This window comes from Monodelphis domestica, chromosome 4, assembly GCF_027887165.1.
Source record: "Monodelphis domestica isolate mMonDom1 chromosome 4, mMonDom1.pri, whole genome shotgun sequence".
NCBI classification, from domain to species: domain Eukaryota; kingdom Metazoa; phylum Chordata; class Mammalia; order Didelphimorphia; family Didelphidae; genus Monodelphis; species Monodelphis domestica.
The window spans coordinates 349,484,397-349,508,474 of NC_077230.1; the positions used below are offsets into that span (position 1 = coordinate 349,484,397).

At 42.1% G+C, this 24,078-nt stretch overlaps 2 protein-coding genes across 2 annotated transcripts in view; one reads left to right on the forward strand and one right to left on the reverse strand.

Moving 5' to 3' along the window:
* Window positions 1–24,078, reverse strand: part of LOC100015773 (uncharacterized) — a 36,899-nt gene that overhangs the window by 12,425 nt on the left and 396 nt on the right. Inside the window, exons 2-7 of the mRNA XM_056826139.1 lie at window positions 19,622–19,768; window positions 15,823–16,028; window positions 15,111–15,259; window positions 14,435–14,573; window positions 935–1,185; window positions 617–680 (exon numbers count right to left, since the gene is read on the reverse strand). Coding sequence (XP_056682117.1) covers window positions 617–680; window positions 935–1,185; window positions 14,435–14,573; window positions 15,111–15,259; window positions 15,823–16,028; window positions 19,622–19,706 — 894 coding nt within the window. The 5' untranslated portion in view covers window positions 19,707–19,768. The remainder of the gene's footprint in view (window positions 1–616; window positions 681–934; window positions 1,186–14,434; window positions 14,574–15,110; window positions 15,260–15,822; window positions 16,029–19,621; window positions 19,769–24,078) is intronic.
* LAMTOR1 (late endosomal/lysosomal adaptor, MAPK and MTOR activator 1) lies at window positions 804–13,936 on the forward strand. The gene is made up of 5 exons (XM_007491064.2): window positions 804–1,216; window positions 11,333–11,478; window positions 12,262–12,339; window positions 12,778–12,904; window positions 13,361–13,936. The coding sequence occupies exons 1-5, from the start codon at window positions 1,175–1,177 to the stop codon at window positions 13,451–13,453; spliced, it is 486 nt and encodes a 161-aa protein (XP_007491126.1). The 5' UTR covers window positions 804–1,174; the 3' UTR covers window positions 13,454–13,936.

Sequence of the window (24,078 nt, forward strand, 5' to 3'; positions counted from 1 at the left end):
TCTTTTTCAGGAGGTGGACCGCATTCTTTCTCATAAGTTCCTCAGAATTGTTCTGGATCATTGTATTGCTGTTAGTAGCAAAATCTATCACATATCATAGGTCCACAATATTGCTCTTACAGTGTGCAATGTTTTCCTAGTTTCAACAGGCTCTCCCTATTATAAAATCTTTCCAAAGTCTGGAGGGAGTAGTACCAGATTCTAAAAAAGATAAGCAAAGTCCATAGTAGCTTCGAAATAGCAGTGTCCTCAGAGATGCAAAGATGTGGGAGGAATACCACGCCTACCAAACATCTACTATGTACTAGGAATCTTATGCACAGCGATCCAGCATTCTTGCCTTTGCTCTCAAGCAGCCTCTTCCAATTGGGGGATTTTTCTGGAGGCAGTCACGAGAGGGCTGTGCCAGGAGCCCACGGGCTCTTGAGCCTTCTAGTCCCAATTTGCCTGGATGGGGACTCAAACCCTATGCCCTGGGACAGGGTAGGGAAATGCCCCCAGGCCGGTTGAAAAAAATGAAGGGCCACAGGCCATCGACCACCCTTAGTCTGGAGACCTTCCAGGCCCTAACTGACATCATGTGAAATTGGGGGCCCACTCTGGCCCCAACTCTTACAGGCTGCTTTCGAGCACGTAGTTCCCGGGGCACTGCGAGACGATTCAAGTGGCTCTCAGAGCAACTGGTGATCCCGTAGGATGAGAAGGGAAAAAAAGGAGTATCCTCCTATTGGCTTCTGATTGTCACGCGGCAACGAAGATCCATGGGCCTGCTATTGGTTGCCTGGTGGCACGTGAGCAGGGGAGGTCGGGGTTATTTTCGGCTTTCCAGAGACACTTGGGAAAAGATGAAAAGCAGCTTATTGACTGCCCTAGATACGAGGAGGGAGGAAAGTATCTGGGAACGGGGCCCTTTTATTGGCTGCTCTCCTGTCACATGGCTATGAAGCAGTCACATGAGAGTGGGTGTAGGGTGGGACGAAGTGGGGAGGGGCGGAGTGAGTTTCCGACACCGGAAGCAAATCGCCTGCAGAATTTGCCTGTGGCGGCGGCGGTGACTATAGCCGTGGAACGGCCGGTGGGAGCCTGCGGGCCGTTCTCGCGGGTCATGTGACGAGAAAGGGCTCCTGTTGGACGCCGAGCCCCTCCATCTGAGTTTCCGGAGCTGGCCCCGGCCATGGGGTGCTGCTACAGCAGTGACAACGAGGATTCGGACCAGGTGCAATCACAGTGGGGGACGCCGGGAATCGCTGAGGGGTTCTGAGAGGGAGGCCTAACAGGCTGGAGGGGAGTCGGATAGGTCTTGCTAGGCCCCAAGGGTGAGATACTGGGCTGGGACTGGCAAGGATCTGGAGGACCCGGGCAGATGAGAAAAGAGACTGGGAAGTTATTTGAGAAGTCTGAAGGGTAGCGTTGAATTGGAACTAGAAGAGGAGGTTTCGGGGAGACTGGAGTCTGGGGGAAGAGGTTCTTAGGGTTTAGAGGGATATAGAATCTGGGGATCGGGCGGTGCATTTTCTACAAGAGATAAAAGCGAGGGAAGAAAGGAATAACAACATATACATTTTGGCTTCTAAAACTTTATTTCGGATTGTGGGAAATAAAAGGTCGAAGGTGCCTGGGAGGAGCAGGCTCTGGATCAGGATTGTGGGAACCGGAAAGGATCCCTGTGGTCCTGGAGGGAAGTGAGGGGACTTGGAAAGAGAGAGAGGTGGACCAGGGTTCCAGAAGGGCTTGGAGATATGGAATGGAAAGGTTAAGGAAGAGAAAATAGAGATGGAGACCCTGGGTGGATTTGTTTGGAGAGATCGAGGCTTGGAGGGAGAGGAAGAAAGGGAAGATAAGATGGGAGACACTAGGACCTGAAAAGAAGGGGAAAGCAACAGTCATGGATTATGGAATGTTAGGAAGCAGAAAAGGAAGCAACTAGAACAGAAGGGAGTTGGGAAATGGGGTTAAGAATCTGCGATATTGGAAGCATGAGGGGATAGGTGAAGTGAAGGGATTGAGTCACTGTGAAAAGCATAAAGTGAAGAAAAGTTGGGTATGGAAAAGTGACTGAATTCTTTCTATATAGTGCTTTTCAGTTTTTATGTTTTCTGTAGTCATAATAGTTCCATTTATATAGGCTTTCACTTATGTTATCCTCTTTTATCTTCATAACAACTCAGATTGTGAAGATCAGTAAGTAGGGCTCAGAAAACTAAGTTGGGGTTATCTAGCCAATTTGATTATAACCTAATCCTATCTATCTTTGTCCCTCACTTCTAAACCTAATATTTTATTATTTCCAGGCTCTCAGTGTTTTCTATGTTCTCTGCTCTAAGTTAATTTTCTCTTCCCAAATTTGACCCTATACTTAACTAGTAAAACTATAAACTTATCTTTTTCTTTGAAATCTGTCACCCCTTCTGTCCTCCTCAGAACTCAGGCCTTGCTAAATCTTAACACTGGATTATTTTTACCATCTGTCTTCCCTGCTTTTACGAATGGCAATGGAGGAAGTTATACAACCTCTCTGCCTGATCCCAACTAAGCTGTTGCTGGTTTTTCCTATTGTTCTGGTATGTTGGCTCTTCCTGACACCTTACCAGTTTTCTTGACAAAGACACTGAATTGGTTTGCCATTTCTTTCTCTAATTTTATAGAAGAGGAAGCTGAGGCAAATAGGGTTAAGTGACTTGCCAGGGTCACATAGCTATTAAGTGTCAGGCTGAATTTGAACTTGGGTCTTTCTGGGTCCAAGACAGTTGCTCTCTCCACTGTGCCACCTAGCTGCCCTTAGGCTGTCACTACTGAAAGGCAATCTTTTTATTTTTTTTAATTTTTGTTTAAAATATTTTTTTCCACGGTTACATGATTCATGACTTCCCCCTTCCCAAAGCTGACAAGCAGTTCCACTGGGTTATATATGTATCATTGTTCAAAATCTATTTCTGTGTTTGTTTTTAGAGCAATCCTTAAACATCAAAACCTTAATCACATCCCTAGCACACTACCTGATCCAATCATATATTTTTCTAATGCATTTCTGGTTCCACAGTTCTTTTTCTGGATGTGGATAGCATTCTTTCTCCTAAATTCCTCTGGATTGTCCTGGGTCTTGCTGCTATTAGAAAAGTTTTGTACCACAGTGTATCAGACTCTGTGTACAATGTTCTCCTGGTTCTGCTCCTTTCACTCTGCATCAGTTCCTGGAGGTCTTTCCAGTTCACATGGAATTCCTCCATTTCTTTGTTCCTTTCAGCACAATAATATACCATCATCAACAGATACCACAATTCAGCCATTTCTCATTTGATGGACACTCTTATTTTCCAATTTTTTGCCACCACAAAGTATGGCTATAAATATTTTTGTACAAGTCTTTTTCCTTATGATCTCTTTGGGGTACAAACCCAGCAGTGATGTGGCTGGATCAAAGGGCAGGCAAGCCTTTTAAAGCCCTTTGCACATAATTCTAAATTGCCTTCCATAATGCAGGATTAATTCACAACTCCACCAGCAGTGTCCCAATTTTGCTACCTCCCCTCCAACATTTATCATTTTCCTTTGCTGCCATATTGGCCAATCTGCTAGGTGTGAGATGGTACCTCAGTATTGTTTTGGTTTGCATTTCTCTAATCAGGAGGGATTTAAAACACTTTTTCCCAAGTTTTATAGTTCTTAATAATCCTTCTTGATCCCTCTGGACTGCCCCCTCCTCCTGGATATTCTTTATTTCAGTTTTTCTGACACCAGTCTTTCATGGGTATTCTCTCACCTATTAGCTCCTTTGCAAAATCATATAATCCAACCTCTACATCATGGGTGATATTGAAAGCTGTTCCCCCCTCCCCCTTTTCCCCCTACATTCTCAGGGGTTCCCATCAGCTCCCAGGTATGGGTTCAACTGTCACATCTTTGTTCAGATGACTTACAGATATACGTATCTAGCCCTTGTCTTTCTCTTCAGGCCTAGTTTGTTCTGCCTATCAACTGGACATTTCCAACTGGATGTCCCTAGGCATTTTAAGTTCACCATTTCTATAATAAAGCTCATTATCATCTTTACTTTGCCTCCCCCCCAAACCTTTCATGTCCTAATATTCCTGTTTTGTCTACAGTACCTACTCCATGCTTGCCATCACTCAGGACTGCAACCTCAAGATTCTCTTAATTAACTCTTTCTCACTCCCACCATATTGATTTGGGTATCAAGTCTTTTCAGTTCTTCTTCCATATCTCTCCCCTTTGTTTCTATTCATTCTATAACCACCTCAACATGTTTGTCCTAATTGAGTGTAAGTCTGAAGGGACTGTTTTGTTATATCAGTTGAGCCTTACTTCAAGCCCAACCCTCTATCCACTGTGCCACCTGTCTGCCCATTACTATTAAAATAAGCTCCCTTTATTTTACAGTTGAGGAAATTGAGGCCCAAAGAAGTTGATTCACTTGACCAAATCCACATAGATATAAGAATCAAGCAGGGTTTGAACTTATTGTCCTGTGATGCCAGAGCCAGTATTCTTACAATTGTATTCTGCTTTCTCCAATAGTCATGAGGTCATGAATACCTCACATAGTATTCTGGTAGTCTGAAACCAGGCAAGACTTTCTTCCCCCAGAGCACTTCTTTGATCTTGACAGACACCAGCCATTATTTTAAGTAAAATGTAGGTGAAGGGGTGGGATTCTGTTGTCTAGTCAGTTGTCTCAGGGGTTGTTTTCTGGAGGATTCCTTCAAGTAAGGCTTAGGGCAACTGGCTTTTGATCACTCTTTCCCCCTGGACATTCCAATCATGGGAAATTTGATCCCTCCTATGGGAGTCTATTTTGTTGTGGATCAGCTTGGACTGTTCTTTATATTCGATAAAAATGTGCATTTTTGTGATTTCCTTTGATTTGATCCTACTACTGCCTTCTGGGGCTATTTAAGACAAATCTGCCCCATCCTAGGACAGTTCTGTAGATATTTAAAGGAAGTAATCATATGCCCTTTGAGTCTTCCCTTTTCGTGGCTAAACATCTCTAAATTTTTAAATTCCTAAATATATATGGTCTGAAGTTCCTTCCCAGTCATTGTCTTTGCCTAGATCAGAACATAATTCTTAGATAGAGAACAAGGCACAGGTAGCATGACTTTTACCTCTCCTATTCTCTGAATGCAGTTCAAGCAAGTAGGTATAATTTTTTCCGCTGCTTACTAACATTGAGTTTGTGGTCACCAGTTGGGCTTTTTTTTTTTCATGTAAACTGATGCCAGTCTAAGTCTATCCATATATTAAAAGGATTATTTTGCATCTCTGTGCAACTTCCTATAAGCTTGAGCTATTTAGATATAATTCCCTGTACCTTCTGAAGACCCAGGAATGTCCTTTTTTTCCTAGGATAATATAAAAAGAGTAGGGAAATCCTTTCTCAATCTGATTCTCAGGAAACTAATAAATTTCCAAGTCCATTGTGTCTGCCTCCAAATTCTGCCAATCTGACCAATCCTGTTAGCTTGAAGCTTCTGGGCCCATTTCTATCTTTCTATTGTTGCTACTATCATCATTAATTAAACAAAGTAAATTTTAATTAATCTGCTTTCCCTATGCAGATCATCAGATTTCTTGCTTGGGAGACCACAGGGTTTAGGTAACATCCTAATGGAGACTGTTAATCAAGCAAGGGGTGAAATACATAGAGAAACCAATTCATAATAAATGCATTGAGGAGTGAGGGCTTTGTGAATTCTAATGAAAAAGTCTCCCTTTGGACATTATCCCCTTTCTCATCCTTATCCCTCAAGTCACAAATGACTATTATTTATGAGGTAAAGAGTAAAATTTTAAAAATATATAGAAAGGCACTGTCAGCCAATAAGCATTATTTGGCCCCTATTATGTGTCAAGCACTAGACCAAGAACTGGGGAAACAAAATATAGTTCTTCCTTTCAAGGTGCCTGCAGTCTATTCAGGGAGAAAACAAGCAAACAACCCTATACAAACTATATATAAATTCATGATAAATATGATAAAATGAGAGTAGTCTCAGAGGAAAGGCATCAAGATTAAGGATGATCAAGAAAATACTGAATATTGAAATACAATCAAGCTTTGAATTCCATTATTCTAGATATAAAAATTGCAGTTATGATAAAAACATCAATAGGAGAGACCTAGAATAATAATAATAAACATGAACATTTTTGGAACATTTTATCAATGACTAAGTGTAGAATACAGAAAGTGATGGGGGTCTGCCATTTTCTGCAATGATCAGACCACAGCTAGAGTTTTGTGCTCAATTCTGGGTGCTATTCTTTAAGAACATGATGAAATTTGTTTGGAGTTGGGTAAATTGGGTAGTGGTAGGGATAAAAGCCATGTCAAATGTAGAATGGTTGAAAAGATTAGGAATAAGTGTGGAGAAGAAACTTATGTGGACTTAAGGGGAAATGTAATTTGGGTCTGAGAGTACAGGCGTGTGTTCTCAAGGATCCTGTCTTTAGGGCCAGTGGCTCTGGAGCCTTTGGGCCTTCGAGGGAAGTACTGTGTGTTATGCTATTTGATGGGAATGATTGGTACAGACACTTTACATCCTCACTTGGAATAATTGACGGGTATTATCTAGTGCTATCTTTCTGAGGTATGCCTGAGCTAATGGAGAAGACTACACATAAAGGAAGCTGGGGCAGGAAAGTACCCAGCATAGGGATATAATGAAGTCCAGAGTCAGAGGAGCACTCTGCTCTGATCAAGGGGGGAAAGGGCTCCAGGGGCATATAGGGTATTGATGATGGGCGAGTTCCAAGCTTGATGTGATCTTGCAGGATGCGGAGGTTCCTGGGAGTAGGATGAAATTGAGAGAAGTACAGTTGGGTGGGAATGACTGGTTACGCTTAGACTATTATAAGTCTCCTTACTACCTTCTTGCTTTAGATTTCTCTAATCTATCTTCCATAAGCTACAAGAAACTAATAAGGGTATCTCCTTCATTGCATTAAAATCTTCATTACCTACTTACAGGATCACCAGATTATATTTGAAAAAAAAAATTAGGAATATAGAGTAAAAATAATACTGAACTGGGTATCAGGAGACCTGGGTTTATATCCCGATTCTAAATGGTAAGTTACTATGGACAAACTTGCACTACTTAACTCACAGGATTGTTTTTAGGAAGCTACTTTTAAAACTGAAAGAGCTTTGGAAATGTGAGTGATTGTCATTTAGTTCAACTCTTCTTGCTTGATAAATGAGGAAACAGTTTCAGAGAGAGGAAGTATAGCTGAGTTTTGGTTTATGAAATCCAAATTGCCCATCCAGTGGTTCAAGGAACTTGTTTTAATCTTTTCCCACTTTAGCTCTAGTCTTGCCCTCAACTTTTAGATTTAGACCTGAAAGGAGGCCATTTAATCCAAAACTAAGGACCAGAAGGGTATGAATTAACTGGATCAGGTCACATAGGCAGCAGTAACAGGGCTGAGATTACGAAGTGAGTTCTTGCTGCTTTAAGCCAGCCTGATTTTCTTCACTTCCCTTGATTGTCCCAGTACATCTTCTGCAATCCCACCTCTGGGCCACATTTGCCTGTTATGTGTGCTTTTGACCTAGAATGCCTCATCTCTATTTGAATCCTACTCAAATTTCAGAATCCTAGAAGGCCTTTCTCTACTTCTCAAGTTTCTTGAGTGTTTGTAGCATGCTTTTTTTGTTGTTGTTGTTGTTTTAAACCCTTACCTTCTGTGTATTGGCTCCAAGGCAGAAGAGTGGTAAGGGCTAGGCAATGGGGGTCAAGTGACTTGTCCAGGGTCACACAGCTGGGAAGTGTCTGAGACCAGATTTGAACATAGGATCTCCCGTCTCTAGGTCTGACTCTCAATCCACTGAGCTAACCAGCTGCCTGCTTGTAGCATGTTTTTTTAATGTTTAACCAAATTCTATCTTATCCTGCTCTCTAAAGTGAATTAAGAAAAAATCTTTGGTTTCATGTAGTTCAAGTTTAAGTACCTGTTATGTGACAGGCATTGTGCCAAGTGCTAGGGATCCAAACAGTCTCTGCTTCCAAGGACTCAATCTGAGGGAGACTATATGCAAACAGGTATGCACATAAAAAATGAGGATGAAGAATATATACAGAATAAATTAGATTGCTCAGAAGGAAGGAAGGCTTTAGTATTCAGGGTGACCACTAAAGGCTTCTTGCAGGATGATTTTGGCTGGAACATTAAAGAAGGCAGGGAAGCCAAGATGAGGAAGGAGAGAATTCTAGGCTTGAAGGAAGACATTAAAAAAAAAAATGCATGATGGGGGCAGCTGGGTAGCTCAGTGGATTGAGAGCCAGGCCTAGAAATGGGAGGTCCTAGGTTCAAATCTGGCCTCAGACACTTCCCAGCTGTGTGACCCTGGGCAAGTCACTTGACCCCCATTGCCTAGCCCTTACCACTCTTCTGCTTTGGAACCAATACACAGCATTGATTCCAAGATGGAAGGTAAGGGTTTAAAAAATTAAGCATGATATGTGGAGATGGATTCAGTGTCACTGGATCTTAGAATATGTGGGAGAGAGTAAAGGGTAAGACTGGAATGGGAGGTATATACTAGGTAATGGAAGAGCTTTAAAAGCCAGATAAGAGAGTTTACATTTAATCCTGGAGGTAATAGCTACCAGAATTAATTGACTAGAAGAGGGACATATGATCTTAGTGGGTAAAGATTTGAGGCAGAGAGACCCACCAGAAGGACTTTGCAATAGTCCAGTCTGACAGTAAGGTTGTGGCAGTGTCAGAAGAATGTATTAAACAAGTGCCAGAAAGGTTGGTAGATAGGCTTTGGCAATGATTGAAAATGGGAGTAAGAGTGAGGAATTGAAGATGATATTTAGGTTTTGAGCCTGAGGGCCTGGGAGGATGGTGTGTCTTGATTATAATGGGGAAGTTAGGAAGAAGGGAGGGTTTGGAAGGAAAGGAAATGAATAGTTTTGGACATATTGAGTTTAAGATGTTTAATGGATATGCAATTGGAGGTACGAGTTCTGAAGGTTAGTACTGAACACATAGTTCTGAAAATCATCTATATGGAGATTATAATTGAATCCATGGGAGCTGATGAGATCTCCCTTATCCAGTATGCCCTGGATGAATATACAACAAAGGCAGCTGAGAAGGATTAGTCAGACAGGTAGAAGGAAACCAGGAGAGAGACGTATTATACACACATTAGGAGAGTATGTAGGAGAAAAAGGTAATCAGCAGTATCAAAGTTTGCAGAAAGGGCAAGAAGTATAAGGATTGAGAAAAGGGCATTAGTTTTGGCAATTAAAAGATCATTGGGGCAGCTGTGTAGTTCAGTGGACTGAGAGCCAGGCCTAGAGAAGGGAGTGTCTGGCCTCAGACACTTCCCACCTGTGTGACACTGCACAAGTCACTTAACCCCCATGGCCTAGCCCTTATCACTCTTCTGCCTTGGAACCAATGCACAGTATTGATTCCAAGACGGTAGGTATGGGTTTAAAAAAAAAAGATCATTAGTAACTTTGAGGATAACTTTCCATTGAATGATAAGGTAGAAGGAATCCAGACTGCAGTTAAGAGAGCGGGAAAGGAAGTAGAGATACTATTTCTACTTGGCCTTCTCAAGGAATTTACCCACAAAAGGGAAGCAATAGGATGATCCATGGCTAGGAACAAGTGAGAGCTTTTTGAGGTAGGGAGAGAGATTCAAGATTAGTGAGTAGGAATAATAAAAGGGTGAGTGATCAGGAATTGAGGTAGAGAAGTGTTTGATGAATGTTTTTGTTTTGTTAGTGAAATGTAAGAACCAAGAAATTGAGAGGAGAGATGAAAAGGTTTGAAAAAATGGGTTCTATTTAATTTAGGAAATTGAATAGAGATATGAAAGGATTGCCTTGGAGTAGTGGGGGCCCAGGTGAAATTCTGTAGCATCAGTTTGTAATGGACTCAGTATGGTTTTGTACTTTTCTTCAGTTTCATTCAGTAGCATTAATACAGAAAAAAGGCAGTGGATGATGGGAGTAATCCAGGGCTGAGGCTTGACAGGACAACTTGGCAAGGTACTAGAAAGAGGAAAGAATACAGTTGAAGTGGTTCACTTAAAAGGTCAAGGTGTAGAAGAAAGGGTAGCCAGTGCAGGGGTGATGGCCTGGGAAAGAAATGAGGGGTGGAGATATATTGGAGATTTAATGAGGAAGAACAGGGTCATAGATTGCAAGGCAGAGACAACAGATTGTGTGGGTTAGCATGAACACTGTAAAGGACTGTAGTTCTGCCTCATTTTATTGGTGAGGAAACAGGCTAGAGAAAGGGAAGGGATTTACTGTCATTAAGTGTTCTTTGAAGAGATAGGCCCACTTATTCATGGTTTGATGGCTAGAGTACTTAGAATCTCACAATTTCAGAGGTAAGAAGAAACTCCTCCAAGTTTTACCTTAACAGGAACTCCCAACAAGTGATTTAGGTTCTGCTGAATTTTTCCAGTGCCAGAGAATTCACAGCTAATGAACTCTACAAACATCTGTTATGAAACAGCTTATTCTATTTTGGGATAGCTCTTACTGTTAGGAAGCTTTTCCTTATTTGAAGCCAAAGCCTCCCTTTGCAGTTTCTACCAACTGGTCCTAGTTATGCCTCCTATGTCTAAGCAGAAGCAGCTTGCTTTCCTCTTTATCACAGTCCTTCTATATAGATAAGGAGATAAAGCATTTATTAACCTCTTTAAGCCAGATAGTGTGCCATAATTACAAGTACTTGCAATTGGGACAGTCCTTAAACTTCAGGAGATTACATTCTGATGGAGACAGTAGGGAGAGGAATGAATGTATAAGGATGGTGGTGGGTCGGGGAATAGAGGCCTGGTTTAGTGCAAGCTAATTTATCAAAGCCAAGGGGATCCATGGGGGTTGTGAATATAAGCTGAACATTTCTTAAGCAATAAAATATTTCTAAGAAGTTTTTTTTGGGGGGGGCAGTTGGGGGGGACTAGAAGACCATGATAGTTATCTTTAAATATTGGAAATGAATATTTAAATATTTGAAGCTGTGATGTACAGGAGGAAGGATCAGACATCTTTTGTTTGGCTTCATAGGGTAGATCTGGCAGCAGTGGGATGAGTTGCTTGAAGACTATTTAATTTTCTCATAGATCCCGAGTGATTATCAGGGCTGTTGTGGGAGGGATCTGTTTTGGTACAGATTGAACTAGCCTCCCCTAAGACTCCTTCCAGCTTGTAGAGGATTACCTTAGATTGGGAGCATTACAGGCAAATGGAATTTGGTGGGGAAGGGGAAAACAGGTATCTTATGTAGCTCGTGTCCAAGCTGGTGTTGACCCTTCCTTGCTCCCATTTAGGATCGAGAGGAACGGAAGCTACTTCTGGACCCCAGCAGTCCCCCAACCAAGACCCTAAATGGAGCAGAACCTAACTACCACAGTCTGCCTGCAGTTGGAACAGATGAGCAGGCCCTGCTGTCCTCTATCCTTGCCAAGACAGCCAGGTCAGAGGAGCTGTGTCTGCTCCAACCCCTTTAACCTATCCTCAAAGCAAATCTTCCCCAATTCATTGAATAAGGAACTTCTCTACTTTGGACCTTACAGAATAACTTTTCTCCTCCCTAAAACACTTTTATATATTATGTAGCATTAACTGTCCCACTTGGTTTCTTATTCCTATGTGCTCATAGGAATAAGGAACATCATAGGAATAGGAAACATATCCTTCAGGGCTGAGTATTTAGTTAATTGAGAATGAATGATTGGGATAGATCCTTGAGCACTTGGGTATTCAATACAAGGATTCTACCCTGGATAGAGGCTTTAGAGCAGGGCTTTGTAACCTTTTTGTGTCATGAACTGCTTTGGCAGTATGGTAAGGTCTATAGACATGTCAGAATAATTTTTAGAATATATTTATAATGAAAAGAAATGTCAAATTTCAGTTAGAGGTTAGTAAAAGATGTATTTTTTTTTTTTTACATCCAAGCTCTTGTTGGTCACAAGTTAAGAATTTTTGCTCTAGAATTTAAGGAATCCCCCTGGGGTAGAGTTGGGGGACAGTGGCAATAGAAGGGTCAGGGAGAAGAAATTAGGTCCCTGTCCCGATCTCTCTCCCAACCAGTCTAGAGGAATCTGGTGTGTAATGTAGGTCTTTCCAGTCTTGCCACCCTGCCATAACAGATGTACCTAGAATGAATTGTTAAGATTCCACATAGTGATACCAGAATCTTTTCATCCATTTTTGTCCAGCCTTGCTTAAGTCTTGGTTATTTCCCCCTCCTCAGCAACATCATTGATGTATCGGCAGCAGATTCTCAGGGCATGGAGCAGCACGAATACATGGACCGAGCAAGACAATATAGGTGAGGGGAACATGGGACAAGGTAATGATAGCTCCTGGTTCTCTGGTTCCTCTGCTACAGGATTTGAATCCTCAGACTAATAATCTCTACCATCTTCAGATACGAATTGAGTCAGTTAATCTGAACCCCCAACTGTAAAATTAGGGGGTGGGGGGGACTACATCTCAGCCAGACCCTAAATAAGTCTTTGAAAATGGATTGCCCATTTGTTCCTCCTACCACCCTGAGAAATAAGACACATTTGGTTACATTTGACTATGGAAACAGGCTAAGAAATGTTAAAGGTTTTCATGAGGTCATATAGAGCTGAGCTGAGAATGGAACATTGATCTTCTAAACTCCTCAGGCAGGAGCTAGATTTATCCCATTCCCCCCAATTGTGGAAAATAGTAATGAGTACAGAGAACCTATATTTTCTCTTATGCTCCTGCCCAATAGTACTCGCCTGGCTGTCCTGAGCAGTAGCTTGACTTACTGGAAGAAGCTGCCACCACTGCCATCACTCACCAGCCAACCCCACCAAGTGCTTGCCAGTGATCTTGTCCCCTATGCAGATTTGCAGCAGGTGAGGCCCCGAATCACTTTTTTCTTCCCTTACTTAGGCTAGCTGTTTCTGCTTTCCCATTAATTCCACTCAAGGTGATTGCCCGTCTCCCTCTCTGGCTTCTGTTTTAGCTTATCCAGGCTGTTCCCATTTCTCTGGGTACATGGTTGGCAGTTTAGGCATAATTATGGTAGGGGCAGAATCCTTCTTCCCCGAGTTCTCTTCCTTGGCAGCCTTTTTTTGGGGAGGGGGCAGGGGAGAGAAGAGAAAGAGGTAGTATCAGCAATGAAGGGAAGACATGCGGCTAAAAGAAGGATATCAGATCTAATGAACCCTGGCTGCACTATACCCTGACCCTCTCCCCTCCTATTTTATTTTCCTTTTTGGGAATGTCCCCTGCCCTACTCTTTAATTTATTCCCTAGTCTATCCCCAGTATTTGTCTATATTTTTGTAATTGCCTTTCTTGTGACCTCAGGTTGCCAGAATATCTGCTTATGCCTATAGTGCACTTTCTCAGATCCGGGTCGACGCAAAAGAAGAGTTGGTCGTGCAGTTTGGGGTCCCGTGAGGATAATATCTGGAGATCTTTCCCTTGTTCCTGCCTCCTTTTCCCTTTATTTCCTGCTTGTACAGAAACCTAACTTACTACTAATCATGGAGAAACCACCACAGAAGTCCAGAGGTGTTTGGGGGTCTCATGTTGATGCATGAGTTCCCAAGAAGCCTTTGTGCCACATGGCCCTGGCTAAATATACTTTGTGGGGAAGGGAGAGGATCTATGATAATTTTTCCACTGGGAGGGTGAGAGGGAGTGGGGAATGAGGGTACTGGGAAGATAGGGATTTGGATATGAATTGACTATTTCATGACTGGGGATAGTGGATAGGAAGAAATTTGGCTTCCTTGACATCGTCCTTCTATGTTGGGGCCTGAACTCATTTTAAGGGACTAAGAACTAAATTGGTTGTTTCTATTTCTCACGCCCAGTTTTTATATGTTTGATCCTTTCATTTTGTTTTGGTTTGCTACCTCTATAAAGGACATCTAACCATCCTGGCTCCAGCCCTTCTCTCCTTATCCTTACCCTGTAAACCTCCCACTTGTCTTATGGTTTGAAAGTTTAACTAGATACCTTTTCAAGGACAATATTAGGGAGGAACTTGAAGGGGCAGAATGAGGTCCAGTTGAGGTCTTGACATTCTTTGGCCTTTGAAAAGGGTTATTCAAGAGAGTTTCTATGTGACTTCACAGGTAAAACTATCAGGAAGGGGGGACCTGTAGGATCAGATGATGCCCTCGAGTTTCTGTGTATCTGTCAAGCAAGTTTCAGGTCTTAAGATAGCAGAGTAGGATGTTCTGCCTCCTTGATTGAGGTTGTTTGGTACCATGCTAGACTAGATGCTATCTATTCGGCCTACCTCATCGCACAGCTGAGGGACTCAAGCCCCCTACAACAGTTCATTTTTTTTTTATTACTAAACTAAAGGTTGAGAGAGAATACCACAGAATCCTGTGGGCTTTTGGGTCTTAGCATGGATAGAAGGAGTTATATATTATCCAGTTTGATTCGGACCCTCTTGGGCTTGATATTCATCCGTCTCCAGATATTGGCTGTGATCCGGTCTTGTTTGGTGACACCACTGAAGTCGAAGGTAGTGATTCGGGGTAGGATGGATAGCACATATTGCCTGCAGGGAGGATATGGGACTTCAGGCTCCCCAGAGTGGGTAGAATAAGGAGCCATGCTGAGGGTTGGATGGGGATCCTCCTGGGCCATTTAACTACATGCCCCAAAGAGTTATTACTACTTTCCTCCCTTTAATAACTCTTCTAGCAGTTAAATGATTCTGGACACAATCAGGGCAAAAGCAGGATGGAAGCACTGCCATTCTTCCTCAAACATATGAAAGGAATTAGCATCTGTAGCCAGTGGGGTGGGGGTAGGGCATGGGTACTAAATCATGAAAGTAACTCTTCAATCCCACATACTCCATACCCCTTGAGTCTTGTCATTCTGATATGACTTGGGAATGTCAGGATGACTTTCTATTCTAGGCCTTGAAGTAGTTTCCCATGGGCCTCTTCTTCCATTCCACTCTACTCCCTCCAGGGAAAGGGACCTTTTGATTTGGTCACAGATTGCCTCCTTTGAAGAACAGGGCAAGGGTCAGCCTTCTGAGCCTTCTGTTCCCTTTCCTTAAGAGTTCTCAGGGTAGGGGCATTACCTGTACCCCTTCTCCTCCTCTATGGGGTTTCCATGGAGGGTCAAGCTCCGAAGCTTAGGAAGATTTGACAATTTATCCACTTCTGTCAGGCGATGCATGCAATTGCCATGGAGATAAATGACACTGAGGTTCAAGAAGGTAGTCAGCACCTGGTGGGTGAGGAACATTGAGGTTGAGTAGGGTCCAGTGGCTGCCTTATAGGAGTTGGCAGGAGACTTGGGGTTTCTAGTCTTGACAGTGACCTTACCCTTCTACCTAATCTTCTGGAAACTAGGAGGCAGTATGGGTCTGGTGAAAAAAAGATGAGAGGCAGATGTCTGCTGTAGGTTCCAAGCATTTTTTGCTATTTTAGTGTTTGCTCTTTTTCTTACAACATTGTAAAAGGAGGTAGTGCAAGGAATGTTATCCCCATTTAAGTGAGGAAACAGGTTCATATCAAGCCCAGCCAAGCACTCAGGAGGCAGAGGGCTTGGTCTTCTGATATAATGTTCCATGCTTTTCTACTCCACCCTGCTACCTCATCTGGCTCTGATGATTGATACCACTGTTCCTTCCCACAGTGCTGGATATATAGCAAGTGTTTTATTAAATACCTTTTGCCTTGTACATCATTGATGTTTTCTCCTGGATAGCCCCCCATCTGCCTGCCTGCCTGCCGCCCATGTCTCGCCTGGCTCTCCCTCTTCCCTCCCCTAGGGACATGGGTACCTACGGGATCAATGTTGGGCAGGTCGTTGAAGGACAGATCAATCCAAGCCAGGTTCTGGGGATACTCCAACAGCTGCGATATGGTTTGAGTGAAGTCGCTGAGGTCATTGAGCACGTTGTTGTTAAGGCGAAGGGCCTGGGTCAGTGACTTACCCTGCTTAGAGCGCTTTAATGGCCGGAGCCCAGGCCTGGGCTCCTCACTTATCAGGTCTGCAGGGGACAGATCAGGGGGAGGGAAGTTAGTTGGCAGCACTCAGACAAGGGTCTTCTCTTCTTCCTATCTCAGGCTGAGGCCAACCAGGAATGGGAAGAAACCAGAACAGCAAAGCAAAGTGAAGGAATTGAAATGTGGCAGCATGAGGGTCAATTAAAAAAAGTGGGGAAATTATCCTAGGAAGCCTGGGTTGAGGGATAGGTATTCCTTTTCTTTGGAAAGAGGAATTAGATGCATGAAAAGTTTAGAAGGTAGAACTAGACCCTTTGTGGGGAATATAGTAGAAAAGGCACTGGGTTTGCAATTGAATCCATCTAAATTCAGCCCTGCTATAAGCTAATTCCTTGACTTTGGACAAATCCACTTTACCTCTTTTGTGCCTCAGTTTCTTCATCTTTAAAATATTTGGACTTGGGGGCAGCTGGGTAGCTCAGTGGATTGAGAGCCAGGCCTAGAGATGGGAGGTCCTAGGCTCAAGTCTGGCCTCAGACACTTCCCAGCTGTGTGACCCTGGGCAAGTCATTTAACCCCCATTGCCTAGCCCTTACCACTCTTCTGCCTTGGAGCCAATACACAGTATTGACTCCAAGACGGAAGGTAAGGGTTTCAAACAAACAAACAAACAAAAACAAAAAAAATATTTGGACTAGATTATCTAGATTTCTTTGAGCTAAAAAAACCCACAATCCTGAATTAAAGTAAGCAGATTTCAGCTAAACTCCTAAAATGTCCTAATTAGTCTAACCACTTGGTATGTTTCTTCCACTTTTGAATGCTGTGAATTCAAAGCCTGTTATGGTAATGGCTTATTTTAAAGATTATCTAGTCCAACTTCTTTATTTTACGGAGGAAAAAGAGACTTATACAGTCACACAATTAGTGGAAGAGCCAAGAGTCCAGGTTTCTGGATTATTGCTTTCTCTTGTATTTTCAAAGCTCAAATTATCCAATTCTACCCAAACCCTTCTTTGTTCTTTACTCCTTGCTCCCCCACACAATTATTTTCTTTTCTTTGTTCTCTGTTCTAAGATGCTGGCTTCCCCAGTACTCATTAGGGGGCTCTGTGATGAATAATAATTACACAGTAGACATGGGGGTAGGGTGGATGCCATGTTTTTGGGATGGAAGGAAGCAGAGACAAGTGAGGGCAAAGGCTGGTCTCCCTCCTTCAAGAAGAAATGCTGAAGGGGCAGCTAGGTGGCTCAATGGATTGAAAGCCAGGTCTGGAGACAGGAGGTCTTAGGTTCTAATCTGGTCTCAGATACTTCCCAGCTGTGTGTCTCTGGGCAAATCATTTAACCCCCAGACTGTCCTAGCCCTTACTGCTCTCCTGCCTTAGAATCTAAGATGGAAGGTAAAGGTTTTTTTAAAAAAATAAGAAATTCTGAAGACAAAAGGGGCAATGTCTTCAGTGTGGAAACCACAGACTGAAAGAATGTCAGCAGAATGGCTGCTTTTATAGAGCAGAAAGCCAAGGCACAAAAAGGAAGAATGTTTACCTAAAATCATAGTGCCAGCCAATGGCAGAACAGAGTACTCAAGCAGGCAGAAGAGGGGAACAGATACTTCTCTTTTAGATCAGGTTCTCCTTGAGGGCAGATGCTTGAGTTTAAGACCTTGTAGTATATCAAACCCTAACTCCTTAGAATATTTCCAGGTTGAGGTATATGTTCATATGTTTTCCCGTCCACTAAGAGAGTAACTATCCCTTTGCCCCATTGACACCCTTATATATGTCTGTAAATAGTACTCAGAATTTCAGTCAGAATTTCAGACTCTACCATTAGGGAAGTCAGATGAGAAACTTACTATCCAAACTAAATGGTTTTTGACTGTCCTGAAGCATGTTGGACATTTGTGAACTCTCATCTGGCTTCCTGCTTTTAATCAGACCATATAAGTTCATAAATTTAGAGCTGGAAGGTATGTCAAATATCATCTCATTTATTTCATTTCATAGAAGAAAAATCAGGCACCAAGAGTTTGTGACTGACAGGAAATAAGCAGTTGAGAACCCAGGGTCCTCTCATAGCTACCAAACACACTTATTACCTGCTCCTCCTGTTAACTGGTTCAGCCTAGCTTTACTATGGGATGAAGAGCCTAGTTTGCCCTTCCAATTTAATTTCTTTGTGTATTCAACTCCCAGCAAAAGCAGAAGAGAGAATAGTAGCATATGACTTAGTGGCTTTGCTTTGTCGTGTTTCTGTGATAGTCTCTCTAAGATCAAAAGTTGTTATGTATCCTAACTCCCTCCAGCCCAGCTCTTTGCCCTTTGAAAACATGGGAGATGGTATAAAAGCTAATTTGCTATTTGAAGGATATTGGGGTCAAGTCCTAACACTGTCACTTAGAAATACATTCTCACATTTATATAATCCTTTAAGGTTTGACAGGCAATGTGGTTTAATAAACAGAGCCAGCCTTGAAACCATTTAGACTTGGGTTCAAAACCTGCCTCTGACACATACTTGCCTGTGTGACCCTAGGCAAGTCAATTAACTTCTAAATGTTGTAGGAAATTCTTTAAAAGACCATAAATTGCAGAAAAGGTGAATACCTGCAGTGGTAGAGAAAGGTAAGGTTACCTGGAATTTACCTATACCAATGAAAGCCCAGTTGCAGTTCCTATCCCTTTACAGTTTGCAAAGTACTTTCCTCATAACTCTTGTTTTCTGCCTTAAATCCAACTCAAGTGCAACATATTACCTGTGATGTTACTGGTCTGCAAAAACAAAGGTTGAACAACAAAGATATGGAAACAGGCTTGAGTGGGTGACTTTGCCATGATTTCAAGGAATAGCAAGTCTCTAATTTTGTGACCTTGAATGAATCATGTCCCCTGTTCAGCCTTCAGTTTCAGTATTATGTGAAACAATAGCTGGCATTTACATATAATGCTTTAAGATTTAGTAAAGCACTTGTATTCACATTAGGCCTTCAAAATCTCTGAAAAGTATTTGCTGTTAAAGTCTTTTTACCAGCAAGGAAATGGACTCAAGAGAAGATAGATGGCTGAGTCATAATGCCAGTGTCTGATATGGGAAATAGGAATTCAGGTGTTTATTTAAGAAGCATTTATTAAGATTTACTGTATGCTAGGGACTGTGCTATATGCACTGATAGTCATTGGGAAAGATTCATCCCTTTCATTCTCTCATTTTATTATTTTTAGTATAATTCTATGAACCACTTAAAGGTTCTTAGTTCCTATCAAACTTAGCTTTTTAAAAAATGCCAGACCATTCTTTTTTTAAAAATACATTTTACTGTTTGTTTTTTTTAAACCCTTATCTTCCATCTTTGAATCAATATTATGTATTGGTTCCAGGACAGAAGACTTGCCCAGGGTCACACAGCTAAAGTGTTTGAGGCTAAGTTTGAACCCAGGTCCTCCCACCTCTAGGCCTGGCTCTCCATCCACTGAGCCACCTAGTTGCCCCCATTAAAAATACATTTTAAAAGAGTAAAGGTTTGGAGAAGGAAAAAGAAATTTCTCCAAAGATGGAAAATGTAGTCCAAGCTGAATGCAGTACTGTGGTGGAGGGAGAGGGAGGGGAGGAAAGAGGCCATGCACCATTGGGCTCACCTTGGATGAAGTTTATACTTTTGAAGGAGAAGTCGAGGGGTGGCTCCTGTGCCAAAGCCTTCACATGATCCCATTGGTCAGTCATATTTCAGGCCATTGTTGGGGGTCTAGGAGAAGCATGGGGCCTTAGGCTCCCAGTTTCTTCGGCTTGAGGAGACAGAAGAGGGGTTGTATTTGGAGACTATTTCCCCCCCTTGAAACATGCTTTCTCATTTATTATTTCAGTCTCACAACAACCCTGGCAAACAGGCAGGTCAGGGGCAAATAGCCTAATTTTATGGAAGAAAAAAGGAAAATGGAGCACAGAGAAGATGGGATTTGCTCAGTAAGTCAATGATACTGTTGGATTTTAATGCAAGACTGAGCCTTAATCCAGTGCTCTATAACATCCTGTTGGATTAAATTTAATTTAGCAGATACTTATGAACAATCTATACATTCATTTGGTCCTATAGTTAGCAATGGTGACCCAAAGGAAAATATATAGTAGCTGCCCTTGGGAAGCTACAGTGGCCATGTAGAGGTAAAACATGGGAGGGGTGACCAGATTGTTTAGATACAAGCTGTTCACATGAGCAGGAAGAGACTGAACAACAGCAAGAGGTCCAGTTGGAGCTAGAGCAAGAGTGGGAAAAGCAGTTAATTAAGCTCAACAAACATTAAATGCTAGGAGCTGGAGATTTAAAAGCCAAACTGGCTAGCCCTATAGAAGCTAATGGTTTGGGCTGGGCAGGGAAGCAGGATAGGTTGGAAAAACAAATGAGTACAGGGCAATTTTAAGGAGGGAGAGAAAGCCAACAAGTGATGGCAGCAAGGAAGGCTTCACTAAGGTGGTGCCTAGGCTAAGGTTGAAGGCATCTAAGAATTCTTAGATATGGTGAAATGTTAAAAGAGGGAGTATGTGTATACAGTTGTGATCAAAACAGTTTTGAGATGTCACCAATATGGGAACTTTAGGAAACACTACCAACGCGTATTGGCATTTTCTCTGAAACCTACTGTCTTAGAGAGCTCCCTATAGCACCAAGTCAGCTGTCCTGGTTCACAGGACCAGTATGTGTTAGGGCTTGGATTTGAAACCAGGTTTTGTTGGCTTTGATGAGGCTAGCTCTCTATCCAGGATGCCTTTCTCTCTCATGGCTTCTAAGATAACATAGAAATACCTATGTGATATACAAAGCCCTTTCTAATCTGGCTTCATCCTACTTTTAGAGGCTTATTGTACATTCCCTTGGCTTTGAGACTGGCCTCTGACATATATTGACTGTGCTATATAGGCATATGATCCTCATCTATAAATTCCTTTAACCTCTGTGATTTTGCTCAAGCTCATCTCCATCTCTAAGAATCCCTAACTTCCTTTAAATCTCTTCTCAAATGCCATTTTCTTCATTAGGCCTTTCCTAATTCCTCTGGTGGCTAGTGCTTCTCCTACCAAAAATGTCCACATTTCTTCTGATAGGATAGTTGTAGTTGCTTAAATTTACTGAATGAATCAATGACATATATAGGAGAATCAGGAGGGATCAGTGTTATGCAAACAAATTAAAAGAGTTTATCTAGGAGCAAGTGATGGGAGTTAAAAGTTCCAGAAAGTTCAAATGTATGAGAAAAGGGCATTGGATTTAGCAGCTATAAGATTATGGGTCACTGAGAAAAAGCAATTTTAGATCAACGGTGGAATTGTTAGATAGATTCCAGTGTCCTGAGAAATTATTAATAGGTGGGGAAATAGAGGCAACAAGAGGATGAATCTCAAAGAGAGAAGTCACCTTCTACTTGGGGGCAAGTGAAAGATTTTTAAGAATGGGGAGGCTGGAAGATATTTGTAGGCAGCAGTGAAAGAGCCAGTGGGTAAAAAGAGATCGAAATCATGCCAGAGAATGGAAGAGAAGACTGGAGTAGAACAGTTGTCCTTGAAAGGAAAAACTACATCTTCGTCAGATCAGGGCAACTAAAGATACCAATTTTTTAGATGTTATATAGACTAGGGCAGCTAGATGGTTCATAGAGAGACAAGAGGCCCTTGGTTCAAATTTGGATTCTAGACACTTCCTAGCTTTATGATCCTGAACCAGTTACTTGACCCCAATTGCCTAACCTTTTTACTGCTCTTCTGCCTTGGAACTTGGGTACTTAATGATTCTAAGACAAGAGATAAGAGTTAAAAAAAAAAAGATACACAACACTTAATTTTAGAGACCTTAAAATCCAATAAAGTCGGGGAGGCTCAGATGCATATGCAAATAAGGACAAATACAAGGATGGGATAGGGCAAATACAAGATCTAGTGCCCTAGGAAAATCTGAGATTAGAGAGAATACTCAGTTGGGTCAAGACTTCAAGTAATTGGCACTAACCTTAAAGGAGAAAGAATATTCCCACAGGTGGGCCGCCAAACATGGGGAAGAATTTTGAGGTATGCCACACGAAAGGAGACAGATGACCTTGCTTTTTCTTATCTGCTGAGAGGGGATAAAGGTATTGGGAAATTTGAACAGAGATAAACCACTAGTTTTGAAACTTACAGAAGTGAATGTCATACAGCATTTTGAAGATCCAGTTAAGGTAACACAGTGGGATTCGGGCAGCAGTCAAATTTGTGTGCCTTTCTCTATTGACCATGAGAGAAGAACTAGAAAAAGGATGATAAAGGTAACATGGGTATGGCAAGGTCTAGATCAGTGTTGGCGAAGGTGTGGCATGCATGCAGAGCCAGGACTTGAGGAGCTGCTCCATCCCCCTCTTCCCAGCGCCTGAGGACATTTTCTGCATGCCCTGTCTCTCTGTCCAGCAGCCCAAAGCAGGCACTCCATCCCTCTACTCTTGGATAATGTTGGGGGGAGGAGGGGCTCACAGGCAACTTGAAGTTGCTGTTTGGGTACGAGAACTTGACAACCTTTGCCAATGCTGGTCTAGATGAAAGGCAAAATAGTCAAAGGTAGAGATGAATATGTTGTTGAACTAGTCAACACAATGGCAAGGCCAGAACACAACAGAATAAAGGGACTAAAGGTTATGCTGAGGATGGAAGGTAGTTTTAGGAATAATGCAAGAAAAAACAGTTATGATCAAAGAGGAGAATTTCAGGATTCAGGTCCACAAACAGCATGGTTGTGGGTAATGGTGAATTTCAGGGTATAATTATCCCTATCAGTACCTTGGGTATAATGATGATCTAGGGGGCTTGAGGCTGCTAGATTTGGGGAGGCCAGGGTATTTGAAAGGACCTCAATGTATAAATTGAAATCCCCAAATATTCATATAGGGCTTTAGAGTTTAAAGGAAGACTGTGAGCCTGGAAAAGGAGAATCTCCTTGATACCATAAAATGAATGCCATAAATGTAATAATAGGTCTGTTCCTGACTTTTAAGGCTAGCATTGTATCCACTGTCAGTTAACTATCATAAAGAAGACTTAATTCTATCTAAACAGGGAGTGTTTGCTTAGTAATATCTGCAGATGGAGGGTTTAGAATTGGTACCGGAAAACAAGGAATATTTTTTTTCCTATCATATCCTACCAGGAAATGAGAAGAGCAAACAGCATTCAAGAAGTAGTGATTCAGTGTCTTGTGGAGACATCCATAGAGACACAGGCACATCAAGATAAAATATTAAAGGAAAGAGGATAAAAGCAAGACAATGATTGAATGGAGCTTTCATAAAGCAAAAGAAAAGGGGTGAGGAGTAGGAAACTGCTGGCCCTAGATCCAAAATTGCTAGTTAATATTCTTAGGTGATCATTACTGTTGAAGCTGAAAAGAGGGTTAACTAAGGAACAGCCTTTATCTGGGCTGGCTGGATTCCTTATGTCAGGGCCCCCATATTGAATGCACTCTTTCCTCTTTCCTGTCCCAATGGTATGGGACCAAAGTCTACCCATAGGAATTTAAAATGCTTAGTTACCATAGTGGGGAGAAGTATCCACCTTCTGCTATGCCTGGCAGGTAGCTTAAAAGTCCCTAATTGGTCTCTTTGCCTCCAGTTTCTGGCCTCTCCCTATCCTCCATAGAATTAGCAAACATATTCCTAAAGCATAGGTCACTCCTTCCAAAGTTAAAATATAAACTTTTGTGATATTTAAAGCCTTTCGAACGGTCTCCAGCCTACTTTCCCAGGCTCATTACTTCCTTTCAGGCACCTTATCCTCCCAAACAGGCCTTTTTGTGCCTCTACTCAAGCTGTCACTACCCCTCCATGCCTGGTATATACATTTTTTTCGCTTTTACTTAGAATCCCTGGTTCAAAGTTAAAGTTTCAAGTACCTGTTCACTAGGCCAATCTTGATCACTCCCCAGTTGCTACTACCGCTCCTGATTTACCATACCCTATCCTCAACTTGCATTTACTTATCTTCGTTACTGTTGTTCCACCCCCGCACCCTACCCCCAATATTCTCCTTGAATGCTAGAACAAACTGTTTAGCACAGTGCCTAGAATATAGTAGACACTTC